A 24,716-nucleotide genomic window follows, 5' to 3' on the forward strand; every position below is an offset into this window, starting at 1 on the left:
TATTACTCATGTTGTGGGCACATGTTTGTGTTACACAATCACATTATGGGGACAAGGTCCCATAGAGTAAATCATTGGATTTCTAGATGAAGAGGTTTTAGGGTTAGTTTAGGATTTAGTTATTAGTGACTATGGTTAAGGTTAGTTATCAATGTAATGTGCTCTGAAGTCATGGAGACCTCACTGTGTGTGTGTGTGTGATCTTTAAACTCAGCCTGCTGCTGATATTTCTCTGCTCTTCTGGAAAACCTTGAAACCTCTTGAGTACTTTCTCAGTTCTGGAAAACATTCAGAACACTGATAGTGACGGATTGATATTATTGATAAGCATCTTTGTCGTTCAGTAATTTCAACTTTATCGTCCCCGAGGGGAAATTAGTTTTGCAGCCATTCAAAAAAACTAAACAAATCTCACAGGAAACATGGACACTTGGACTCGGGCACAAGAAAGAAAAACACTAAAATACATGAACAGAATAAAACAACAGAACACCAAGAGCTTGTAAAAACCAGTGGGTTGACACTTGGTTATCTGTGATCGCTCTGACCATCGTACTGGGATCATCGTCTATTGGCAATAAAGTGGGCGTTCACATGTATGTGCATCTCTAAGACTGTGTGTAATTGAGACTTTCCTTAAGTTCACGTTAAGTCAGTTGTAAAGAGTAGGTCCAGACAGACTTGTTGGAACAACTGACCCCTGGTGTGCGGCTCGGCCGGGCTGTGGCGAGAAGTGTGCCGTCCTCACTACGCCGGTTTAAACCTGAAGCTGGTCCTCACAATATGAATGAAACACACAGTCTGCAGCATCTGGAAGTTAAAGGGAAAGTCTGTAGTTTTCAGAAAATGACCATGAGAACAGCTGCAGGGGCTGATGGGAATTTTGAGTTGTTTTATAATGATGAGTAGTGATGATGATAACATGAGCGTAGTGTGTGCATTGACAGAGTCACTGCTCCTCTGGGACAATGTGTCCCGAACCCTCTTCTCTGGAGGATCAGACTCAGTTTGTCTTCCTCCTCCTGAGCTCCTGTATAAAGTCTAGATCCAGGAGCAGTGTGAACAGCAGAGGATCCTCCACTGATTCACTGAGTGAGTGGGGGGGAGGAGCTTCTAACACGGGACACAAACATGAAGAAACTCAAACAACTCTCTGGTGAAGAAGTGCTGACACACACGAAGAAGACACAGACGAAGATGTGAAGAGAGTTTGTGGTGATCAGAGCTGAAGGTGTCAGGTGATGTAAACATGATCACATGACCTCTGCAGCAGAGGTCACACGTCACTTCCTGTCTCTGTCTGCTGCACCCGGCTGCCCCCCCTCTCACCTGAACCAGGAGGAGGATCTGATGCTGTGAACGAGTCTGTGCAGAAAACCTGCTGCTGAGTTGTTCAGCTGTGAAACACAAACTCTGGAGAAGCTCTGGAGACGAGTCTCTGGAGACGAGTCTCTGGATTCCACCTGGAGCTCAAGTCTGACAACGGCTCCAGAGACTGAGATGGCTGCTGTGGTGAACTTTCTTTACTGTGTTTAAAAAGATTGAACAGTTAACGTGTCGTCACCCTCTGGGACATTAAGCAACCAAATTTTATTTGATTATATTTAGAATAAAATTTTCGTTGAGTTTTTATAAAGTTATTTTTCACATGTAATTTGTTTTCTAAATCTGTTTTGTTTTATTCATATAGTTGTAATTTAGGAATTGATAATTTTCTCAGATTTTTTCTTTTGTCAAAACGAATGTTAAAGTTTTTGAATCTTTTAATAAGATAAGATAACAAGTTTTTTATTAGTCCTGCAATGGGGACATTTGCAGTGTTACAGCAGCAGAAGACAACACATAAGTAGCATGCAGTACTTGGGTGAAGGAATATAAAGAAATAGAAATATACAACAATAGATAGAAGTGCGTGCGTGCGTGCGTGCGTGCGTGCGTGCGTGCACCTGGAGGAAGACACAAGCCAAGAGGAGCACCCGAGCGTGTTGAACAAACACACACAGCCGGCTGTCAGCAGACCGCAGGGAGGTGAGGCGAACAGAAGGAGAGGTTAGAGAGGAGGAGGAACAGAGAGGATGCTGGGAAGGCGTGGGCTGGCTGCTCTGATGAAATCAGAGGATGAAGGAGGGAAACTGACTCTTTATTCAACTTTCTGTCTGGACACTGCGACTTTGGACTTTTCAAGAATGACGTTACGTTTCAGTCGGATCAGCTGAGAGTTAAGTTCATCGAGAAAATACGATTGACATTATTTTTCGTACCCATCATCTTCCCACGGCTCCAGTGAGCTGAGGCTGCAGACGTCGTGTTCTCATGATCCCAATTTCACATCAGACTCAAGAATAAACTGATCAGACTTGGTCAAAGGTCAGGGGTCACTGTGACCTCACAAAGCACGTTATCACAACTCCAGAATCCAGTCCTTGCAAGACAGCGAGGTTCCGTCGACATCGAACCTGGCGCAGTGAGAGGAACAGGAGTCAGTCAATTCTTTTTTCTTTTTGTAGCAGATTTACTCGCGTTGTGTTAATATGTATTTTTATACCTGTACACCTGATAATTTTGATGTATACGAGGTTCTAGTTTCCTGTTGTAAACTTAGTTAAACAGTGCGTTCAGTTACCATAGTTACCAGGTTGATGCTTCACTCTGCATCCCCCATCTGTATTCATGCCGATGGAGAAACTCTGGTTTGGCTGCATATTAATCTGAACTGTCATATCTGCAGCATCAACGCTGAATAATAGATTCTCCTTTGTGTCTGTGTGAGAGAGCGAGGGATAGATGGGAGTGGGGGGGGGGCAGGGTAGAGTTTTGTCAACATGATTCATTTACATTTGTGGAAGTGAAATTATGGACAAACATTGGATTTATAGAATAAACACAGAAGCGGTTCACTCAGTATAGAAACGTCAGATCATGAATATGTCAGAGAGTAACGTCAACCCCCCGTGACGCTTTGTGACCTTTTGACTCTGGCTGTGCTGAGGTCATGTGATTAAAGGTGAAATGTCCTGGTATCCACAGTCGGGTGTGAATCTTCCTCACAGCAGTTTGGTGATTTATCTCTTGGCCTGTTCCTCCGCTGCCCAGCAGGAGCTTTGTTTTTTTGAGGGCTCTGACGCACTCTGCTCTGTTTGTGATGGTGGCGAATGTCGTTGGGGACAGGAAGCGTTTGACGTTTTGATGGACTTCCCTGCTTTCCCACAGAGAGCAGATCACAAAGCTGCAGCTTCCTCTCCCTGCGCTCTGCCAAGAGCTTTTCCTCGCACCACTTTCCCCTGAACGCGCAGGCTGGCTGTGCTCGCTGCTGCTTTGCAGCCTGAACTGATCTCAGGTCGGTCGTCCTGCTGTGATGGACAAACCGTGAGCAGCAGCTTCTCGTGTTGATTGTCTCCACTTTGTTCTGGTCTGTGACAAAGTGTGTATTTATTTTATCTTTACTCTGTTTAACCCTCTGACCTCTTCAGTAGAACTCTCCCTCGACTTTCTGCTGCAAAAAGAATATATGTTTTAATTATAGAGAGATTTCAACAGGATCATAAAAACTGTCATCTATTCAATCTATAATTATCTATCTTTCTAAAATGATTCCCATACTCCGCACCACACATAATGAAATGACGTCATGATAGGTAGAAGACAGAGGCCTCAGCTTTTTGGTACAATGTCTGAATGAGGCCTTAGTGTTGACTGAAATAGACTGAAGAAGATGATGTAATATAATTTGTTGACTTTCTTCATCATGTGTCACAACTTTCTTCATTTTTAAATAAACTCATTTACAAAATAACAAAAACATCGAGATGTTGAAGGTAAAAAGAAAAGATGTGATGAACGGCTGTTGTGTAGGGTAAAGTCCAGCAGGGGGAGCCACCTCCACACACTGTCCACGAAGTCCCTTTCATTCGTGCACTATATGGACACAAGTATTGGGACGCACCCCCTCAGACTCAGGTGTTTGATTCAGTCCCGTTGGTTGGACCTGGGGTCCCCTGAAGGTAAATCTTAGTGCTGCAGCTGACCAGGACGTTCTGGACCTTCATGTGGTTCCACCTTTGTGGAACAGTTTGTGGAGGTGTTGCGTTCCAGCAGGACTCGGGTCCGTTGGGCTCGGCTGGGTGAGTTTGGTGTGGAAGAGCTGGACTGGTCCCACAGAGCCCTGACCTCAACCCCGTCCCTGAACCAGAAGAGTCTGATCCCTCGGGTCCAGCATCAGACCTCACAAACATCTCCTGGGTGAAGGAGCAGAAATCCCCACAGAGACAATCCAGAGTGTTGTCGATGCAAAGAGGGGACCAGCTCCACTCTAATGCCCGATTTAGAAAGAGTCATAAAAGCTCCTGGAGGTGTAAAGTGTAGGTGTCCCAATACTTCTGTCCATGAAGTGTAAATCAACACCAGTAGTTAATGTCGGGCCACACACACACACACACACACACACTGGAGACACACACACACACACTGGAGACACACACACACACACTGTGTAGTAAGCGATGTGTAAATTTAGAAGGAGACCGTCACATCTGAACCTGTCAGCTGCTATCACTGTGTGTGTGTGTGTGTGTGTGTGTGTGTGTGTGTGTGTGTGTGTGTGTGTGTGTGTGTGTGTGTGTGTGTGTGTGTGTGTGTGTGTGTGAGACTCTTCATAATGAGGATCTCAGATGGCAGCAAACCCAGATTGAAACTAATTGGCGCAGACTTTCCAAAACCATAATTCTTTTAAATGGAGGCAACTCGTGAGCTCGTCCTTTGTGTGTCACTTCCTGTCTGATGAAGGTTTAAGATTCGGACGCACAATTAATTGATAATTGAAAAGAGAAAAGCTACATTTTACCATTTCCAGCTGTTCATTTTACCGACATCTTTGTGCTTTAAAATCAATAATCTTGTGCTTTATTGTTAAGTGTGTGAACTTTTTACGCTAAAACCTGAAAGAAAACCTGTGTAAAGCTGACTTCACGTGACTCAGCAGCACAACATCACTAAAGCTGTTGAGGATCCTCTAGTAAACAGAGAGAGGAGGAAGAAGAATGGCTCCAACACGTTTTCCCTTCAGGTTCATACCACAGTGATGTTCTGCTGCTGCTCCATGTACCTCCACAGTTTGCAGCTCACGCTCTCCTCTGAAGGATTTAATCTGAAGGCACCTGTGTCAGCTCTCAGGCCTCGTCTTTACTACTGGAGATATTATTTTTCAATGAATATTTGTCAAAAACTACTGAAAAGATTTCCATGAAATCCTGTGGAGGAGTGGGCGTGACCCATAAAGCACTCAGTACAGTTTGGAGCAGATCCAGGATTCTTCTATCGATTTCTTAAACATGGCAAGTGAGGACGTTAGCCGTGGCGGAGGAATGCGTCTCAGAGCTTCGAGATTCTGATAATAATACAAATGATAATGTTGTAACGATGATGGTCGAGAACAGAGGGGAACCTATTCCTCTTTATCTTTTTGCTCCTCCTCTTCCTCTGTCTCCGGGTGCTCCACACCTCCTCTTCATCTTCCTCTTCTTCCTCTATTCACATCACTGACTCTGCCCTACATCTCTCTACCTTCCCTGAGGATTCTCTCTCTCTCTCTCTCTCTCTCTCTCTCTCTCTCTCTCTCTCTCTCTCTCTCTCTCTCTCTCTCTCAACCCTCCTACATTCTGATGAGTCATGTGACACCCCCCACCCCCACCTCTCCCTGGTGACCAATCACACCCCCACAGGAAAGCTTAACACACACACACAGAGACACACACTAAACACACAACATTGCTCGCTCGCCCCGGCTCTCATCATCACCACCACTGTCAGGAGAGAGAGAGAGAGCGAGCGAGAGAGGGAGAGAGAGGGAGGCAACATAACAGGGAGAGAGGAGGAAAACAAGCCGGAGAGCAAGGGAGAGAGGAGTCAAGGCGAGTGCCTGAGAGGAGGTCAAGGGGGAGAGGAATATATTCTACCAGAAGAAGAAGAGGGAGGAAGAGGAGGAGGGGTCAGCGGCGAGGAGGAGGGGGGAGGTTCTCCCTGGATGAAGGAAGAGCTCTGGGAGTCGTTTCCTCCCCGCCGCGATGGAGCGAAGCGAGGAATGAGGGCGGATGGTGAGAGCAGGGAGCAGCAGCAGCAGTGGAGGAGGAGGTGGAGAGGCTGGAGGCGGAGGAGGAGGTGGTGCAGGGGGAGCCACTGCCGGAGCTGGGCGGCGCGGGAGGAGTCGGCACCGCTCCCGGAGGAGGCGGCTCTCAGCCAACTGCCCCGGCGCCGAAAAGATGTCCCCCGGCTTGAAGAAGGTGGAGTGTTTCTCACCCATGCTGTGCCACTGCAAGGTGGCCTGCACCAACAGCACCATCTCCCTCATGTTCGGCTGCAAGGTGGGTGGAAACTTCCAGAGCTCCACCACCGGTACGGGAGCGGAGAGGAGAGAGAGTGGGGCAGTTCACGTGGGGGGGCGTGTGTGAGGTCACGGGTTAATTTGACTGTGTTTAAAAAGTAGAAATCTGAGCTGAAGCCTCGTGGATGAAACCAAACATCCTCAGAAGATGTTTTTAGTCGCGCTGTTTCTCTAAACCTTGAAAGTAGAAATCTGAAGATTCCGAGCATCAGAACACATAAGTGATGCAGAGCAGAAGTCATCTGTGTGCGTGAGTACAGAAGAACTGCAGGGCGTGAACTCATCATGAACACGCATCAGAATCCGCTTCATTCAAACCGTTAAAACATAAACATGTTGTCAGTACTGTTGTAGTTGTTTCTCTGCACCTGTCAGACACCAGCTGAGGGGGCAAAACCCTCTTCGCTCACCGCCACAGAGCCGTGACGTTTACCGTTTGACCTGACGCGACACGATAGGCTGTCCGGGGTGCCTGTCCCTTCATGCTTCACTGAACCGACCAATCGGAGGCTGCGTTTGCACCAGTGCCGAGGCGTGATTGGCTGTCGGGTGCGTCGGTGGCCGGCTGGCAGGCACGTGCATGTGTGGTTGACATGTGCTCTGCAGGGAAACACCAACGGGCCAAAAACACAGTCACACATGAGATGTACTGACGGAGGCTGTCGGGCTCCGTCGGCAGAACCCAGCGAGACGTTCAGACGTTTTAAATAATATCACTGATGGTTGATTTAACTGTTAATATCAGATTCATAAAGTTTTCACATTATCTGAACCCACTGAGCTGATGCTGATTATTCTTTCCTTACACGTCAAACCTGCCTGCTTCTTTCAAGTCCCCGGTGCGAGGAAGTGGCGGATCGGACGAGGGCGCAGCGTCATTGTTGGAACCAGAATCTCCTCTTTACACTCTTAAAACCAACACTGGTTGTAAAAAGCCACTGAACTCAGGTCTGCTCCAAATGAAACTCTCAGTTGACCTTTTGCTCCTGTGGCTCTGATTGGACGTCACATAGCGCCTGGGCAGGTTATGGGTGTATAGCTACAGTATCACGTGGAGCGACGTGTTGACCCTTGAACCCTCAGGCACAGGAAACGGCTCGTAGTGGATCTATTGGGTGATCTGATGTTAATCAGAGGGATTGGTCGAGCTCTTAAGGTTAGATGGTCCAACGGAAACGCCACCACACCGCTGCCACTGATTAACCCCTGTGCTCCTCCTACCTCCTAACTTCTGCTCAATGACAACTGGTCTTAATTAAGTGAATTGATCAGCTGCCATCGACTCCTTTCACCACCACACACTCAGTAGGTTGTGGAGTCGGAAAGTCGATAGTGAGCTCTGTGATTTTTAAAACTGAAAAACGTTCAGTTTGAGACAAATTCCTCACAGATAAGAATTCATCTTCATTTGTGTCTGTCACGTGGTAGAAGCTCCTCACCCCCCCACTCACTCACAGTGAATCAGGTGGAGGATCCTCTGCTGTGTTCACATCTCCTGGATTTAGACTTTATACAGAAGCTCAGGAGGAGAACGAGAAACTGAGTCTCACCTCCGGAGGAGGAGCTGCAGAGTCTGCATGTCTGAAAGCAGCTGAAGAGATACTCACACAAACTTAAACACTGCGACTTCCAAGTGAAAACGTATCCATACACAGGTCGGTCGACGGAGACGGACGAGGCAGATTTAATGATAAAGAGAAAGTCAGAATGACTCAATGAACTTTGCGGTTCCAGCTCTTTGCAGTCGGTCGTCTGATCCAGCGTCTCGTGCAGATTTAGAGTTTGTCTTTTCCTTTTCATTTGTTTTAATGAGTTGGACCTGATAAACTGATTGTTTGTGTTTAACTGTGAATAGATTGTATTTGATCGTTGGCAGAAACATGAGGACAGATGCAGGTGGATGTTAGTTGAACGATGGTTGATGGTTCAGAACACACCAAATAATTCAAAGGTGTAATTGCATGAAATGTGGTTTAGTGTCTGTCTGTCCCTAGACGGCAGCAAAGTGGACAGAATGAAAAGTGTATAGTCCAGTTAGATTGTGTGGGAGATTCCTCTGTTTCTTCTTCATCTCATCCCTGAATCATCCAGTAACCCTCCTCCTCCTCCTCCTCCTCCTCCTGAACATCCTGCTACAGCCGCTCTGTGGTGATGCTCCTATTTATAGCAGCTTTTGGCCTCCTCCTCCTCGACAGCTCCCAGAGAGACAAGGAGGAGGAGGCGGTGTCAGCTCCCCGCTGCCTCCTACTTCCACATTTACATTTGTGCCGCTCTCATCCAAAGCGAGTGGGCGCAGTGTCTCACTGAAGGACACATTGACATGTAGCTGCAGCAGGGACATCTCCACCCTTTTCTGTCTGCTCAAAGATCATCAGAATGACATACAGAAGTGCCACCTCTTCACCTTTAGCAGCACAGGGCAGACAGGTCGGGCCTGTGAGGGCTCAGCAAACCGTCTGTTTCGCCCTCTTCCTTCTCTCGACTCAGTCGTCATGAGCCTCTTTCTGGCTGTTTTCTCGAGTGTCGTGACGGCTCAGTTCGCCTGCAGCCTCCTGACACTCCTCCATCTGCCGCGCTGTGGTCATGCAAAATTCAGTCCGAGCTGCTGTACAGTAGATGTTAGTGTCTCTGTTGGAGGTGAGAACAACAGTTCAGAATATGTGAGGAAGTGAAATAAGCAGCAGCTCCTTGGACGTGTGTTTGGCAGGTGACCAATCAGAAGTGTTCATTAACAAGGAATCAGGGAAGAAACATGTTTTTTCATGTTGAGAATTCTCACCTGGGATCTTTATTTAATTTATTTAACACATCTTTTAGCTACAACCTTTAAAAGATATTCCACAGTTGAAAGAATCTTAGAATTATTAAAGCTGTTTTCAGACTTGAACTGAATTCTGGACATGTTCCTGACACGTGATAAAAGGTCCAGGTGAAGCATTTCAAGATTTAAACCACATCTGAACCTTGTTCATTTAAATCTGGATGTTTGAGGAGACATAATGTTTTTCAGTATTTTTTTCCTCTAGTGTGTTATGAAGGTTTTTCTTAATGTCAAAGTTCTGCATAGTTAAGAGGAGCGGTCTGTGGTAAAGGGAGCTCCTCTCCCCCGACAGAAAGCACAGAAGCTCCTGAAACACCTCGTCAGTAGTCCAGACTTCATAAGAATACTTTTATTCAAGCTGTCAGCTCATGATTATATTCTTATATCCTACAGTGGATTATATATAACCACCAGCCACTGCTTGTCCTTGTCAACATGGTGGAGTCGACACTGAGGGTATCCGTCAGATCGTCTCCCGTTGTATAATCTGCTGTTAATCGGTGGCCTCTGCCCCGACATAAGTGGAATAGAATCGGTGATTAAAGTGGAACTGTCATGTCGGATAATTAAAGTTGCTGCAGCTCAAGCTTCAAACCAGTGTCAAGAAAATGTTTTGTAAATGTTCTGCCAACAACAAAGCCAAAGAGTCCTTAAATCAGCATCTGTAAAATTCACTGGTAAACAGTCAGCATCACATCGTCCTCATCAGGTGCTCTTTTTGTTTACATGTTTGTGTCTCCGCGCTGGCGACACCCAGTGGTCAGAGGCATAATGTTTTCAGGTTGTACGTCCATCCGTTCCTATGTGAGCACGTTGCAAACGCCTTGAGAGAATTGTGTTTGAGTCCACAACAAACTTTGTTGCAGCCAGATCCAATACAATTGAAGTAAATAGGGACTGATTCTTTAAACATCAAACAGATACAAACACTCCATGACATCATTCTACATAAGTCTTCTTCTTGGCGTTTCAGAAGTACAGGCACCACGATGAGGACTTGTCCCCCCAGGACCAGAGCTCCCCCCAGCTGACGGAGGAGGGGGGGCCCGAGCTGGTCCAGGTAGCAGAGAAGAACCTTTCCCAGATCGAGAATGTGCACGGCTACGTCACCCACGCTCACATCTCACCGATGAAGGTAGGCGACAGTCTGTCTGTAGTCACTCCTCTGCGGGGAAACTCTTTACTGGCCTCAGCTGATGTGAACAGGCGTTTGTTCTGAGAGCAACACGACTTCAGCGTAGAAAGTCCAGTGGTCAGCGTTCACGTCATCCATCAGATGAGAAACGTCAAACACTGAGAAAATAATGAGCGTCTCGTTCCAGACTTCCGTGAAAAGGGATGACCTTTGTGTTTCACAGCCGCAGTATGTTTGTACCTGGTCATCTGTAAAAGCTGTGGTACGACAGTTCAGATTCATTGTGCTTCAGAAGCCAGTAAAGTCAGAGCTTCTCCTCTGTCTGTTTCTGTTTCTATTCTATTTTCTACTGTTTCTGTCCATTTGTCACCTTCACACACGCACACATGCACGGAGGATGGGGGGCGTTGATTGTCCATGTGGTTTACATGTGTCCATTAAAACACTGCTCTGATTCTGAAGCTCGTACTCATCTGTACCTGTTGCTCCTGTCATAACACCGTCACACACACACACACACACACACACACACACACACACACACACACACCATCCTCAGTCAGAGACTCCTCGATCAGTTTCAGCTTCTTTTGAAACAAGTTGAAGAAATGAATGAATCACACCATCAGCATCTTTCAGCTTAAATCAACACCAACTGTTACTGAACAACAGCGCCCCCTGCAGCCACGCGTGGTGATCAACTCTGTTGGGCTCTGTGTCTGATTGGTGAAGTGGTTTCATGTGTAGAAAAAACAAAGTGAATCAATGTGTTGACTCTGACTGAGTCGTCCCTCTGGATATTACCCATGATCCTCTGCTTCCTGACCCTGAAGAGCTGCTGCTGTAACAAATCCACCAAACTCTGTTCAGAATTCTTCATGTTTCAAAGTTTCCTGCTGAATATTGGAGATAAACTCTGGTTTTTAATAACTTCAGAGTGTTTTTAACTGATCTCAGTTCAGCTTCACTCTTCAACTGGAGCTGGTTGTGACAGTTGAAGCTGACTCTCAGTCAGTTCTTCTCCCAGGAGATGGAACCCACTCAGCAGAGTCACAGAGAACAGACGTTCAGGGAGAGAAGGAGGAAACTTTCTCATGTTCACACTAAACATCAGACTCACTTTCATCCAGCTGCTGCTTTCAGGTTAAGAAGTTTCCTGAAGGGATTATAACGTTAAAATCACCACTTTGTGTTGATCATACTGTAACAACAAAATGACAAAACCAACATGGAACCAATAACCACTGATAAATGTCGCAGCTGATTTGTCAAGATATGGTTTGAAGTCAAACGTGTCGTCCTCTCAGTCACATGACTCTCGTCCATATGTTAGTCCTCCATTGCTGCTGTTTGTGTGTCATGTGACCACTTTGTCACAGTCGACTATTTGTGTTTGTGCTGTTAATGGAGCACTCTACCAGTTTAATACAACTTAATAACGAGTCAGGATCTGCACTTATCACTTAATAATCAATAACTTCTGTGTCTATGTAAGCTTCATCAAGTCTGACGCTGTTTAAGACACCCTGCAATGAAGTTGCATCATGGGAAATGTAGGCTGCGGTTTGACTCATACATGAGACTGAAGCTGTCTCAGTTCATTTGAAGAACGACTGAGTCACAGCGGCACAACTACACTGTCTCATATCGAAGGCTCCTTCAAACATGGCCGACAAATTCATCCTTCCATTCCTGAGCCACTAAGGACGTTCCTGAGCCAAGCGATCCCAGATCGAAGTTCAGCCCTCATGTCCACAAAGACTGTCGAATTTGGAAACGCCTTAAAAGTCAAATATCTCAAATTGAAACAAAAGTGAAAAACTTAAAAAAACGAGATTTATTTTTCACATAGTTTTGGGAAACTCCGACAAAAAGATTTCATCTTACGCTGGACAATGAATAAAAATGTAAGAAATAATTAATTCATAAATTATATAACTTTATTAATGTAGCACAAAGTCACACTTAACAAGTTCACAAAATTAACAAGTTTGAATAAATTGTAGTTTATACAAAGAACTTATCTTCCCGATTCTATTGATTCTATTATTTCTGACCTGACGATTTTTAATCTGAGAGGAATCGTAAAGTTTCTGGTGACGACCAGCTGAGATCTGATGTTTTAACGTGTTCATGTTGCCGTGGCGACACAGCATGAGAACAGGATGAGCACTGGAGAGCTTCTGCCCCCGTGTGGCGTCAGGATAGAAGGACAGCTGACGTGAATCTGAGGTCAGAGGTTAGGAGACGACGAGCTGCACAGGAACTCTTCATCCTGCGAAACAGTAAATCTGAGACGAGAACATGACGTCAATTCTGATCTATTATTGGCTGATAAAACATTTGATCTTCCGAAACTCAGAGTCCACGTTTAACATCTTTGACGATAACTTGAATGGAAATAAAAAGAAAGTTTCTGTTTCTTCTGTTCTCTCTCATTCCTCCTCCCTCATCCCTTTTATCATCCTCCTCCCTCCTCTTTTCTCCCCCTCCTCTTCATCCTCCTCTCTCCCTCTTGCTCGTCCTCTCTCCTCCTTCATCCTCTCTCCCTCCTCTTCATCCTCCTCTCTCCCTCCTCTTCATCCTCCTCCCTCCCTCCCTCCCTCCTCCTCCTCCTCCTCCTCCCCTCCCTCCCTCCCCTCCCTCCCTCCTCCTCCCCCTCTCTCACGTCTTCTCTCTCTCTGTTTTCCGTCTCTCATTCTAAACGCCGTCTTCGTGTTGCTGACGTTCTCTCCTGACTCTGTTTATATTTTTTCTGTCTTTTGATAAGTTTCTTGTATTTTGACCTCTCCGAGACGCCGTCTTTCCTCCCCCCTCCTGTAGGTAGTGTCCCTGGAGTGCCTCTTTGACGGTTCGTTAGGACAGCAGCCCCTGGAGCTCCCCTCCCCTACGTCCTCCACCCTCTACCCCCACGGAGAGGACAGCCCCCTCCCCTCCTGCTCCTCCAACCCTTACCCCCCAATCCAGGTAACCCCCACCCACCCCACTGTGCTGCTGTTGTCATGCTACAGTCGTGTTCTTAACATGTTAAAATATGTAGCATCATATTTTCCTCCATGTTCAAAGAGAAAAGTTGATCTCGTGGTTCCATCGCTACCTTCAGGTTGTTTCCGTCGTACTGAAGCTTTGAGTTCATGAACACCAGGACGGGGTTAGCTTGGCTTAGCAGCTGGCCTGGTTCAGTCTGTCTCTAAAGTAAAACTGAAGGTCACTGAGGAAAATGGCGTGTCCACAGATTGTTCATAAAGATGGACGACATGACAGCTCCTGAAAGTGAAGCCAATCGTCTTCATCGCCCCCTGGTGTCCGACTGCAGTATAGGTCATAAACCTCCTCCATGTTAGCAGATGGGACATGGAGCAAACTAAAAACTCAAAGGTGACGTTAAATAAATGTTTATCAAAGATGGATTCTGTCATTTCAGGTCGTTCTTCTCTCACTGATGTTCAAGTGTTTCTGATCAGTTTGGTTTGAACTAGTTATTTGATGATATAAAAACAGGCTGAGACGTGATGATTGACAGCTGAGACCTACTCATGATTGGTCGAGCTCATGCATGGGCGGGACCTCGATACCACGGCTCCACTCTACGATCACAAATGCACAGTCCGTATTTATACAGGGGAGGAAGTTCAGGAAGCTTTGAGATGGACGCAGAATGAGTAAATGGGCAGTAAAAGAAAATATTTTCTCTTTTACATATAAGTATACATATAAAAATATTTAGATGTAATAATACCAAGATGTTTGTTTTATAATAAGAAAGAAATGAACAGGATTCAACCTGAATCATGAATAATTCATGTTGTGGAGACCTAACATTTTTGTAGTTGAGAATTAGAATAACTTGGTTCACATCAGACTAAACGTAGCAGCTGGATGACTGCGTGGTCGCAGAGTGAGACCTTCACTTCACGGGAACGTCACCTGCTCACCTGTGGTGACTTTCCTGTTTGCCATAGTCTTCAGTGGCAGAATCTCCACATCCTGTGCTTCAATGTTTCCTGTGCGTTTGATCTGCGACAGCCGCCTGTCCCCGGCCTGACGTCAGCAAGCAGCTATCTCCAACACCTCCGCCACGATAAAGCAATGAATGGATCCTTACATCCCACAAAGACACAAGCGGCTGGGAGGACGAACTGTACACTCCTTTTTTACATATTCCTTTCATTTTTTCATCGCTCCCTCCTCTTGCTCGCTCTCCTCAGCAGCACCATGGCAACACAGGAGATGAATGCCGACAAAGAAAATCCTGACGGCGGAAAAATGGAGGAGGATGGGGTAGAACCTGCAGTGAAGGACAAGGACAGATTTAGTGAGGCTTTCTGTATCAGGGCTGGGGGGTTGTGGACGGAGTTGGGGGGGGTTGATGGTAAAATGCAGAACGACTGGCCTTCTGTTTGTCCGCAGCTCAAAGATTTACAGCAGCTCTCATGTATATTTAGCACCAAGACAAAGGACTCAGAGGCCATGAAGTGACACGTCAGAGGATGCTGGGAGGACGGGTCAGAGGTCGGCTCTCTGTACAGCCAGCAGGGTTCCAGCCACGCATGCAATATCAGGGAAATCCTATAATCTTTGGGGGGGGCGTTTGTTTCCAGTGAATATCGGGGAGTTTTGGACAAATTTCAGCCTTGTACATAAATATACAAAAATCATTTCCATCAGAGCCCGATATTGAAATATATGGTTGGACCGAAGTTTGGGCACAAAAAATTCTCATACAATGTATCGGCTGACATGAAAAATAGATAAATAAAGTCCAACCCTTCGACAAAAAAGAAATGTATGTATATTAATAAAAAGAAAACAGAAATACAACCTATTATAAAGACTATTTTAAGATGCATTATCGTAACATACAGTATGAGTATAAATGCACATCTTTTCTGTAATGTATATTTAGTACGTTTTTTTTATATCAGCATATATAAATTGACAATTCTTGCATGCAACTAATAAATTCAGACTAATTACTTGATTCTAAACCTTTGCATAGAGTCCCGTGTTTGGCTCAGAGGTGACGCTAACACTCTACGTGTCCTGAGATATTGTTGTAAACTGAAGACACGTTTTGTCTTTTTGCTCTGGAGGAATAACTCCAATCTGTTGATTATGTTTTGATCATTTCAGCTGTCTTGGGCTCATGTCTTCAGGATGTGGGTCATCTGCACAGATATGTAAATCAATACATTTCCTCAGGGCGATGACCTCTAGTGAAAACATAACATCATAAGGTAGTGGACCCTGGACGGTAGAAGTGGAACATAATCAACTCATGTCTTCCACTCATTATCTTTTTAGCGATGTCCCGCCGCTGCATAATTATAACCACCACTGCTTCGGGATCAGGACGCTCATTAAAGGTCCGGTTGTCTTTTACCCTGTGAGAGTTTCTGAGTGTCCTCCCTCCAGTCTCTCACTTTACACTTTAACAATAAACACCAACACTCATCAGAAGTTATTAGGACCTGATCTGTACTGACGACTACTTTGTGTTTGGATGATACTTAATCAGTTGAGTGATACATGAAATTAATTATGGTGAAGTATTCATGAGTAACAGGACATTTTGTTAATATAGGCATGTCACAGTTATATACATCAGTACTCAGTAAGTTATTACTACAGTAATACATCAGTACTCAGTTATTACAACAGTAATACATAAGTACTCAGTAGGTTATTACTACAGTAATACATCAGTACTCAGTAGGTTATTACTACAGTAATACATCAGTACTCAGTTATTACAACAGTAATACATCAAAGTAATACATCAGTACTCAGTAAGTTATTACTACAGTAATACATCAGTACTCGGTAAGTTATTACTACAGTAATACATCAGTACTCAAGTTATTACAACAGTAATACATCAGTACTCAGTTATTACAACAGTAATACATCAGTACTCAGTTAGCAAAATTTATTACTACAGTAATACATCAGTACTCAGTAAGTTATTACTACAGTAATACATCAGTATCAGTTATTACAGTAATACATCAGTACTCAGTAAGTTATTACTACAGTAATACATCAGTACTCAGTTATTACAACAGTAATACATCAGTACTCAGTAAGTTATTACTACAGTAATACATCAGTACTCAGTATTACAACAGTAATACATCAGTACTCAGTTATTACAACAGTAATACATCAGTACTCAATACGTTATTACAACAGTAATACATCAGTACTCATTATGTTATTACAACAGTAATACATCAGTACTCAGTAATTTATTACTACAGTAATACGTCAGTACTCAGTAAGTCATAACTACACTAATTATGTCAGTACTCAGCAGTTAGTTACTACATTACCAGATTACATGAGTAGTGAAACAGTTAACGTCGTTTTTCCCAGTTTTCATTTAGTGTTATTTTTTTTTTTTCATTGTGCGTCTCCAGATGCTGTAACTAACTGGACTCTGAGTTGTGTAAATGTAGTTTAGTCACCATGTTTTCATCACAGCTGAGATAACTCAGCGGTTTCTCCGTTAACTCATTCTAGTTTAAAGTAGGACAGAGGTCCCCCCCCCCACTGGAAAGGAGGGAGTGGGGAGGAGCAGCGTGAGGTTTCAGACTGCAGAGAGAGACAAGACCAACTTCCTCTCTGGCTGCGCTCTCTTTAAACACAGACTCTCGTCAGCCCTGCAGTCTGTTGTTGCTGTCTGCTCCACTCAGACAGGCTGGGACCCGCTGCTCTCTCTCCACCTGCTAAGCGATGCTCTCTCACCCCGGCAGGTTAATCCGCCCCCTGAGGCTCCTCTCTCTCTTTTTCCCGTCAAGTCTGGCGTCTGACGACCACCATTTATTACCGAATGTCTACCGCCGCCACCTGCTCATGAACTAACCGGAGGAGGACGACCTCAGTGTGTCTCCGCTCCCCCCCCCTCCCGGAAACAGCTCCTCCATCAGCTCCTCTGCAGCTCCCTGTCTGTATCTGTGAGGAAGAGGAGGAAGGAGGGGGGACACAAGGTGGATTGAAGCCCCCCTCCCATCGTCTGCTCTCCAGCCAGCACCACCTCCGCCACCCCGCAGCCTGCTGCAGGAGCCAGAGGAGGCGCAAAGGAGGCGACACGCCACCTTCACCACGGCAACAACAGCAGCAGCAACAAGCAGCATGCTCAACTCAGTGTGGTACGCCAAAAAGATGGGCCGCCGCATCATGGGCACCCTGAGGAGAACCAAGCGGCTCCACCGGCGCCTACTGGTAGGTCCCCACCCCCCCCCATTCATAAAAACATAAATCCTCCAGAAGGTGAGGAGGTAGGGGGAGGTGCTGCACCGTGTAGCATGAGTCATTTGTACATTGATCATGCACTACTCTGACCGGTGTGTGTGTTGTTGTAAATGTCACTATGGGTCCGCTGGCTGTGGATGTGACGCTGCTGGATGAGGCAGAGGTGGAAAAGTTGCACCAGGAGATCTGCTGCTGCTGCGTCATGTGCCTGATCAGGTTTCATGCAGAATCCGTCACATCTGGTTAATTTCTGCACCGCAGGTTTAGAAACTCTGTTGTCCACAGTCCTGTTTTGAAGCAGATTGGTGTTAGTCGTCATCATCAGACAGACAAGTGGAAACATGAAGACAGTGTGTGTGTGTGTGTGTGTGTGTGTGTGGTTGGAGATCTGAGGTGATTTGTTGATAAGGCTGCAGCAGCGAGCAGCAGAGCTCTCCGTCTCTGCGTGCTGTTGAGTCTGGAGGAATCAGGGCTGCTAAATGTTCCAGAGTTTTCAGCAGCTGTGGCTCATCTCTGCAATCTGGAATCTCCCTGATCACAGAACGTGTCACTGCTGAAGTCAGGTGCCACCTGTGCAGCTTCTTTTTTTCGTGATGTGCAGAGGCAGCGTGTGGATGTGGAGAGATTCACCTGCATAACAGCAGCATCATGTTCTGGCCAGATGTGTGGAACCCCTGCAGTAGCACATGCCTTCCCCAGCGTTGCCTAGCAACCTCCAGGCTCCTGACACGCAGCGCTACCCCGCTGCCTCTCTGTTTACTGCCTCAAACACGCACATTACCAGGCATGAAGAACAACACGCACAACCTAAATGTTGGTGACACTGAAGACGACATGAAGCTGCACATTGAAGGAAAAAGACAGAATTATCACCTCAAACTGCAGCTTGTTGTTTATCTTCACTCACAGAAACATCAGTAACAACCTCTGACACAGGTTCCATCCACACTGACACGATTTCAAACTATATCGACCTCTGTCCACACTAACACACCTGAAAGTATGTGTCACATGACTCTGAAGTTGTTGAAGTGTACGTAGGCGACTGGACTTCTGAAGAAGCCTCACAGATGAAACATCTTCAAGAAACACAAGCCACACACACACCACTACAACGTCTGAAGATACCATGACCTGGATGACTTAGAATCTTCACAGACACGTCACATGACCATTCACCTACACCGGTCATGTGATGTAAACAGGAAGTAGATCCTCCTCTGCAGTTGGTTGCTTAGTAACAGAAACTCCTCTAAAGGAGGAACAGCGATGGTGAAAATTCAGAGCAGGGATTTATTTTCTTGGAGCGACGACGAGGTGGAACTGACTTAGCTGCTGAAGAGCCAGATGATTCCCTCATGTGGTGGAGGAGACCAAACACGGAGCTAAAACAGAGGAAACACTGAAAACACCCCTCATGAGTTGTGATGTTCATCTGTGGAGGAAAACAGCAGTTTGATCACATGTCAGCGTAAAAGGAGAAAAAACACAAGTTAATCTCTGAAGTTTAAACAGTTTTTCCTGACAGAAGCTAATGTGACACATGATATATGTTCAGGACCGTCACTGTTGAAACATGAGCGTCAGGCGTGGCTCGTGCCGACAACGCCGCTCCGCCACCTGCAGCCCGCCGCAGGTTATTGAACCGTTAACCCGCTTGCCGTCATTCCAGAAAGAACGATATGAAGATCCACATGTACTGAGAAAACCTCAACATCTGATCAGCGGCTGTGAGAGGAAACTGATCAATCACGCTGGTAATCGAATGGGTTTGAGCTAATTGAGTTTACTTGGACAGAAAGATTCAATGATGTCGTTTCACCGATCTATAAAGACAGTCAGTGATTGAAAAAGATGAATATCGAGCCGTCCGTGCACTCGAGATCATGCAGTGGAGATGTGTGATCAATACATGCGCTCGACCAATCAGTCGGTCTCAGCTACCTTAAAATGACAGAAACCATCTTTGAGAAACATTTATTTAATGTTTACTTTTGAATTTTTTTGTTTGGTCCATGTCCCATCTGCTAACATGGAAGAGGCAGGGTTTTTTACCTACACTGTGGACAGCCACCAGGGGGCGATCCAAATGATTTGGCCGTCATGTCGCAATTTACAGTCTGTGGTCTGGCTGGAAACAAACATTACCAGATTACATGAGTAGTGAGTATATTTAAATTACTATTTTATATTTAGTTTTTCCAGGTGTTTTCATTAGGTGCGTTTCTTTTTTCATTGATGGCTCCAGAAACTTTAAAAAGTCCAGAAAACATCTGTTTCACAGCTTCTGACTTATGTATTTAATGACTCACTTATTTAGTTACTAGTTTTAGAAGTAAAATCAGTTCAGTTTACTACACATGTTAATACTCTAACCAGCCATCAAATGTCTATGATGATAATGAGAGTGAGAGACACATTATTCTGAAATGCAGATGTAGCCAACAGGTGAAGCTTTATCAGCACCAAACATTTAAAAGCCTAATTACTGATCTGCTTGTATTTCCTTTTTGTAAGCGTGCGTCGTGTTGTTGCTGATGGGAGCTGCAGCCGAGCTGATGTGTGTGTGGCCTGTAGGTGGCGCTGCAGACCCACAGCAGGGCTCGGGCACTAATCCTAATCTCGTCAGAGTGGATTCAGTGAGATTCTCTCAGTGGGTTTCAACACATGTTTATTTATTCACTGTGACACGTATTGATTTAAACGTATTGTCATGAATCTTCGATTTCCAGATTCCTGCACTTAAACTCTGCGGGTCGATTCTGATCGAGCCTGAGCTCACAAACAATAACCTGCTTTATTGTTCACACGACACTTTCATACATCAAACCACACATGTAGATATTCACATGGATGCAGATCAATATATTTTGAAAACTTCAGTTGTGCATGTGGAGATGAGGCGTTCAGGGACTTAAAAGCTTGGTTGTATGTTCACATGAAACGTTGAGGGGTCTATAAAGCGGCGAGTTTTTTCCCCCAGCAGCGACCGTGGAAAGATCTGGAAATGCTCCTCCCTCCAAAACACAGCCGTCCTCCTGGTTTTTAAATCCACTTATGAAATCAGACCTCCATCCAACTGCACAGCGCCTGTTGTCATGTCAACGCTCTATGTGGGTTATTCTGGGGCATATTTTGTGATGTATAAATAATTTGCCCATTCATGATCTAGCCAGCGCAAAGACTGGATACTATCAAGTCCATGTATTGAACCAATCAGCTCTCAGCTCATCCCACTGTCACTTTATATGTTTCTGTGGGAAATATGAGCTCAGAGGAGAAGATGGTTGATGATATGAGATCAAATTCTTATTTTACATTCTGAGTTTAGTGTTTGGGACATTTCGAACATTGTAATGGAAACACAAAATAGTTACACATTTCTCAGAGTGTGGATGCAGCCTGAATGATCAGAAGAGTGTTGGTTTGGTGTCAGAATCAAATCATAGGTACGGTACAGGCTTTTCTCCAGAGGATGAACCAGGTGATCTTTCCTCTGGAGCAGTTGTTGAAACTTCCTCGACTGTAAAATCTCTGAGAGCAGTGAAATGTTGGAGACACAGACACAACTCTGCACACACTCGAGCTCATTTAAAGGCAGATCTGCTCATTTTTCCCATTCAGCTTTTCTAACAACACAATCTGGTGCGGCTCTTAAACAGCACGTCGTCAGCAGCAGCTCGCGGTCAGCCTCCGAACTCCGGCAGGTTTTTATGCCGTCGCTAACCACGAGTCCTCGTCACATTCCTCCCTCGCTGCTGACGCTGACATGAACGACGCTGCGCCTGAATCCGGGGGCGACATTGATTATTCATGCACCCAGTGGAGCCGCCCCCCACCCCCACCCCCATCCTCGTGCTGACATGTGCCACGCTCATTGAAGCTGATTAATTGGCTGGGAACGAGAGAAGATGAGAGGGAGGGTGTCACAGAGAAAGAGCAGCTGAAGAGGGGGGTTAAGCGAGAAAGGAAAGTGGGAGTGTTATTGTGCTGCGGCGCTGAAGCTCGAGTAACACGAGTGAGTTTGGATCAATTGCCTCTGCTGCAGATACGCAACAAGCTCGTCCAAATCTGAAGCATCCATCATTTATCACTGAACCTCCTCCTCCAGCCGGGAGCCTCCTCCGGGAAGATGACCACGCACTACCCCCGGCAGGAGTTCGCCTCCAAGGCCATGAACGGCGCAGAGAAGAAGCTGCCGCGGGTCAACATCAACCTGCAGGAGTCCATTGCCCACCTGCACCCGCTCCAGAGGCAGCACGCCATCGAACTCCACCGACAGCAGCAACAGCATCAGCCCAAACCTCCACAGGTCCAGGCGTCCCTGTCGACTTTTACCGCCTGCACTGTGCCAGCGTCCTGCCGAGCACGTAGCCGATTCCTCAACCTGCGGGACAGCGTGAAGAAAAGCCCAACCAAGAGTACCGCCAAAGTCATCAGCAGCAGCTATGCCGCCAACAGGACGGAGATTCCCTGGGTGCCGTTTGCCTTCAGCAAGGTACTTCAGTATCAACGTGTGACATGCTGCTGTTTGAAGCTGGGAGACTTTGGTGTCTGAAGTAATGAAACATGATTCATTTGTCACGTTTATGCTGAAACTTTGGCATCATATCACTGTTAGCATCAAATGTTTTGGTTAAAGGTCGGAGGGTCGTTTGAACTGTTGAACATGTAGAGGATGAAAATGTGCGTGTCCCTGCGTGTCCTCTGTGTCTGTCCCTGCGTGTCCCTGCGTGTCCCTGCGTGTCCGTGCGTGTCCCTGCGTGTCTGTGTGGTCCCTGCGTGTCCCTGCGTGTCCGTGCGTGTCCCTGCGTCTGTGTGTGTCCCTGCGTGTCCCTGCGTGTCCGTGCGTGTCCCTGCGTGTCCCTGCGTGTCCCTGCGTGTCCCTGCGTGTCCGTGCGTGTCCCTGCGTGCCCGCGTGTCCCTGCGTGTCCTGCGTGTCCGCGGTCCTGCGTGTCGTCGGCGGTGGTCCCCGTGTCCCGTCCCTGCGTGTCCGTGCGTGTCCTGCGTGTCCGTGCGTCCGTGCGTGTCCCTGCGTGTCCGTGCGTGTCCCTGCGTGTCCGTGTCCTCTGCTGTCAGTCAGGTTCAGTTACTACGACGAGTCCATGTGCTGAAAAGCAGACGCTCGTCTCTGCTCCGTCATTTCATCAGTTTTCAACACTGCTTCTTATTTATTCATATTTTGTAGTTTTTTTTCTTGAACTAATTGTTTTATACGCTTGGAGTTGGATTTTGTTTCACACTTACATAGTTCATTTATAGATTCATATGTTAAAAAAAATTTTGGTTTATCAGTCACTGAAACAATCAGAATCTGTTTGCATCAGATACAAATAAAGAAAAAGTCTGTATATAAATACTGAAAACATAAAGAAAAGAAGACATTAAGTTAGTTTAAAGTGTAATCAAAATCCTTTAATATAACATAGACAAATTTATTATGAATACTAAAACCTCAAACTATATTTTCCAATTCTTCAAAAGAAGTTAATGTTTAAATTATACATGTTGTCCAGTGTTGTATAAAACAAGTCAGTTAGTCACAACCCATTTATTTATATTTTACATTATAATAACTGAGTAAACCTGTTGATCAGAATTATTGTTGATGATTAATTAGTTGTTTTGTTGATCCCTTCTTCTGGAGCTCGTCAGCTCGGGTCTCTTCACTGGACCGTTACTCGCACCCCCCACGTGTTGTTAAATTAAAACAAACTCATCTGTGTGCTGCTACGTTTGTCAAACCCGTTTGTGTTCTTTGGGACCAATTAAGCCCCATTACCAGCGGCTTTCTGAGCACTGGCTCCAGATGTAGGGCTGGAGGATCAATGCGGTCAATGTGCGGGGGCTAATTTTAGCGGCTGTTTGTTTTCCATGGGCTCCGGGTTCTGCTGCTGCAGCACAAACTATTAAGCCTCTTCGAAACACAGCGGCACTTCCTGCCAGCGGCTTGGTGAGGTCCTGCTCTTGCATAACGGAGGTCACAGTGTTGAAGGCTGCCCCACGCTCACGCCTCTTTATTCATGTAGTTTGATGTGAGTAACGACACAGACTTCACGTATGAAAAGTGAGAATTCTACTGTTTTTAAAAGGTTTTACAAATAGAGCAGAAGGTTCCAGCTGTTTGTTGTTGTTCCTTTTTAAATGAAAGCGTGTTCATCTACAGGTTGAGAGCAGTTCCACATGTAGCCACATGAAGAAGTTAGAATATCCAGTAAACAAGCAAATGTTAAAAAGGAAACTTCAGTAAAAGAAGAATATTGTTCTTCTTAATCACTGCATCAGATTGTTCATCCTGACCCCAGGACGTGTTCCTGACGTGTTCCTCACATGTTCTGCAGGTTCTGTCTGTGAGGACAAATGTCTGAGTCAGTGTCTCTGGACATTTTCTGGATCTTCTCCTGCAGCCTCCTAGTAAAATGTGTGTAACATGTCAGAGTGAGTCCATGTGAGGAGACAGCAGGACAATGTGTGGAAGCTTCCCAGTGAGCGAGTGGACGTGTTGATGAGGTTTCTAACACGTGACGGACGTGAAACTGGAAGAACACAAACATCTCAGGATGAAGAAGAGGAGCCGTACACGTAGAAGACGAAGACGTCAACTTGGAAACACGAGGAGGTTCCAGATCTTCTGGTGATGAGGGCCGCGCCGTGTGGATGAGCTGTAAACAACAACACTGATCTTTCCACAGCAGAGTTTATACGTCATGTCCCGCCTCCTGCTGCTCTACAGGCTCCGCCCTCTACCAAGGCCCGGACAACCTGCTGCTGCTTCACAAACGCTGACTACACAACATGTTTCACAGAGTTCATGTGTGAAATCAGCTCCTGAGACTTTTCTTTTCAGCCTCTGTCTCAAACACTTGGTTTTAGCTCCTGTGTCTCTAAGACCCGCCTCCTGATGAAGCCAGATCTGCTTTGATTGGCCTGCCCTGTTGTGATTGGTCAACCGCTTCCACTGTGTTTAGGAAATATCGGCCTCCGCTCTAATTTTACCTGATTTGTTTGGGGGCGTGTCAGACGAGCTGCTAAACCTCGTGACTAGTCTACACCACTGCTCCTGGTCTCATCAGGATGTCATGTGACCGGTTATGATCACATGACCATATTGTAAAATTTGAATGTTGGGA

General features: G+C 45.8%; 1 protein-coding gene across 21 annotated transcripts in view; it reads left to right on the forward strand.

The window, feature by feature from the left end:
• dlg1b (discs large MAGUK scaffold protein 1b) overlaps window positions 1-24,716 on the forward strand; it is a 66,777-nt gene that overhangs the window by 16,447 nt on the left and 25,614 nt on the right. For 10 of the 21 annotated variants that reach the window (XM_035170015.2, XM_035170016.2, XM_035170020.2 and 7 more), the window contains one exon: window positions 10,171-10,332. In XM_035170015.2, coding sequence (XP_035025906.1) covers window positions 10,171-10,332 — 162 coding nt within the window. Of the gene's footprint in view, window positions 1-5,870; window positions 6,357-10,170; window positions 10,333-13,155; window positions 13,300-16,947; window positions 17,557-21,592; window positions 22,085-24,716 lie in introns of those variants that run through there. The other 11 variants (XM_035170009.2, XM_035170011.2, XM_035170010.2 and 8 more) reach the window with 5 other exon arrangements.

The sequence above is a fragment of the Hippoglossus stenolepis genome, chromosome 11, assembly GCF_022539355.2.
Source record: "Hippoglossus stenolepis isolate QCI-W04-F060 chromosome 11, HSTE1.2, whole genome shotgun sequence".
In the NCBI taxonomy this organism is placed as follows: domain Eukaryota; kingdom Metazoa; phylum Chordata; class Actinopteri; order Pleuronectiformes; family Pleuronectidae; genus Hippoglossus; species Hippoglossus stenolepis.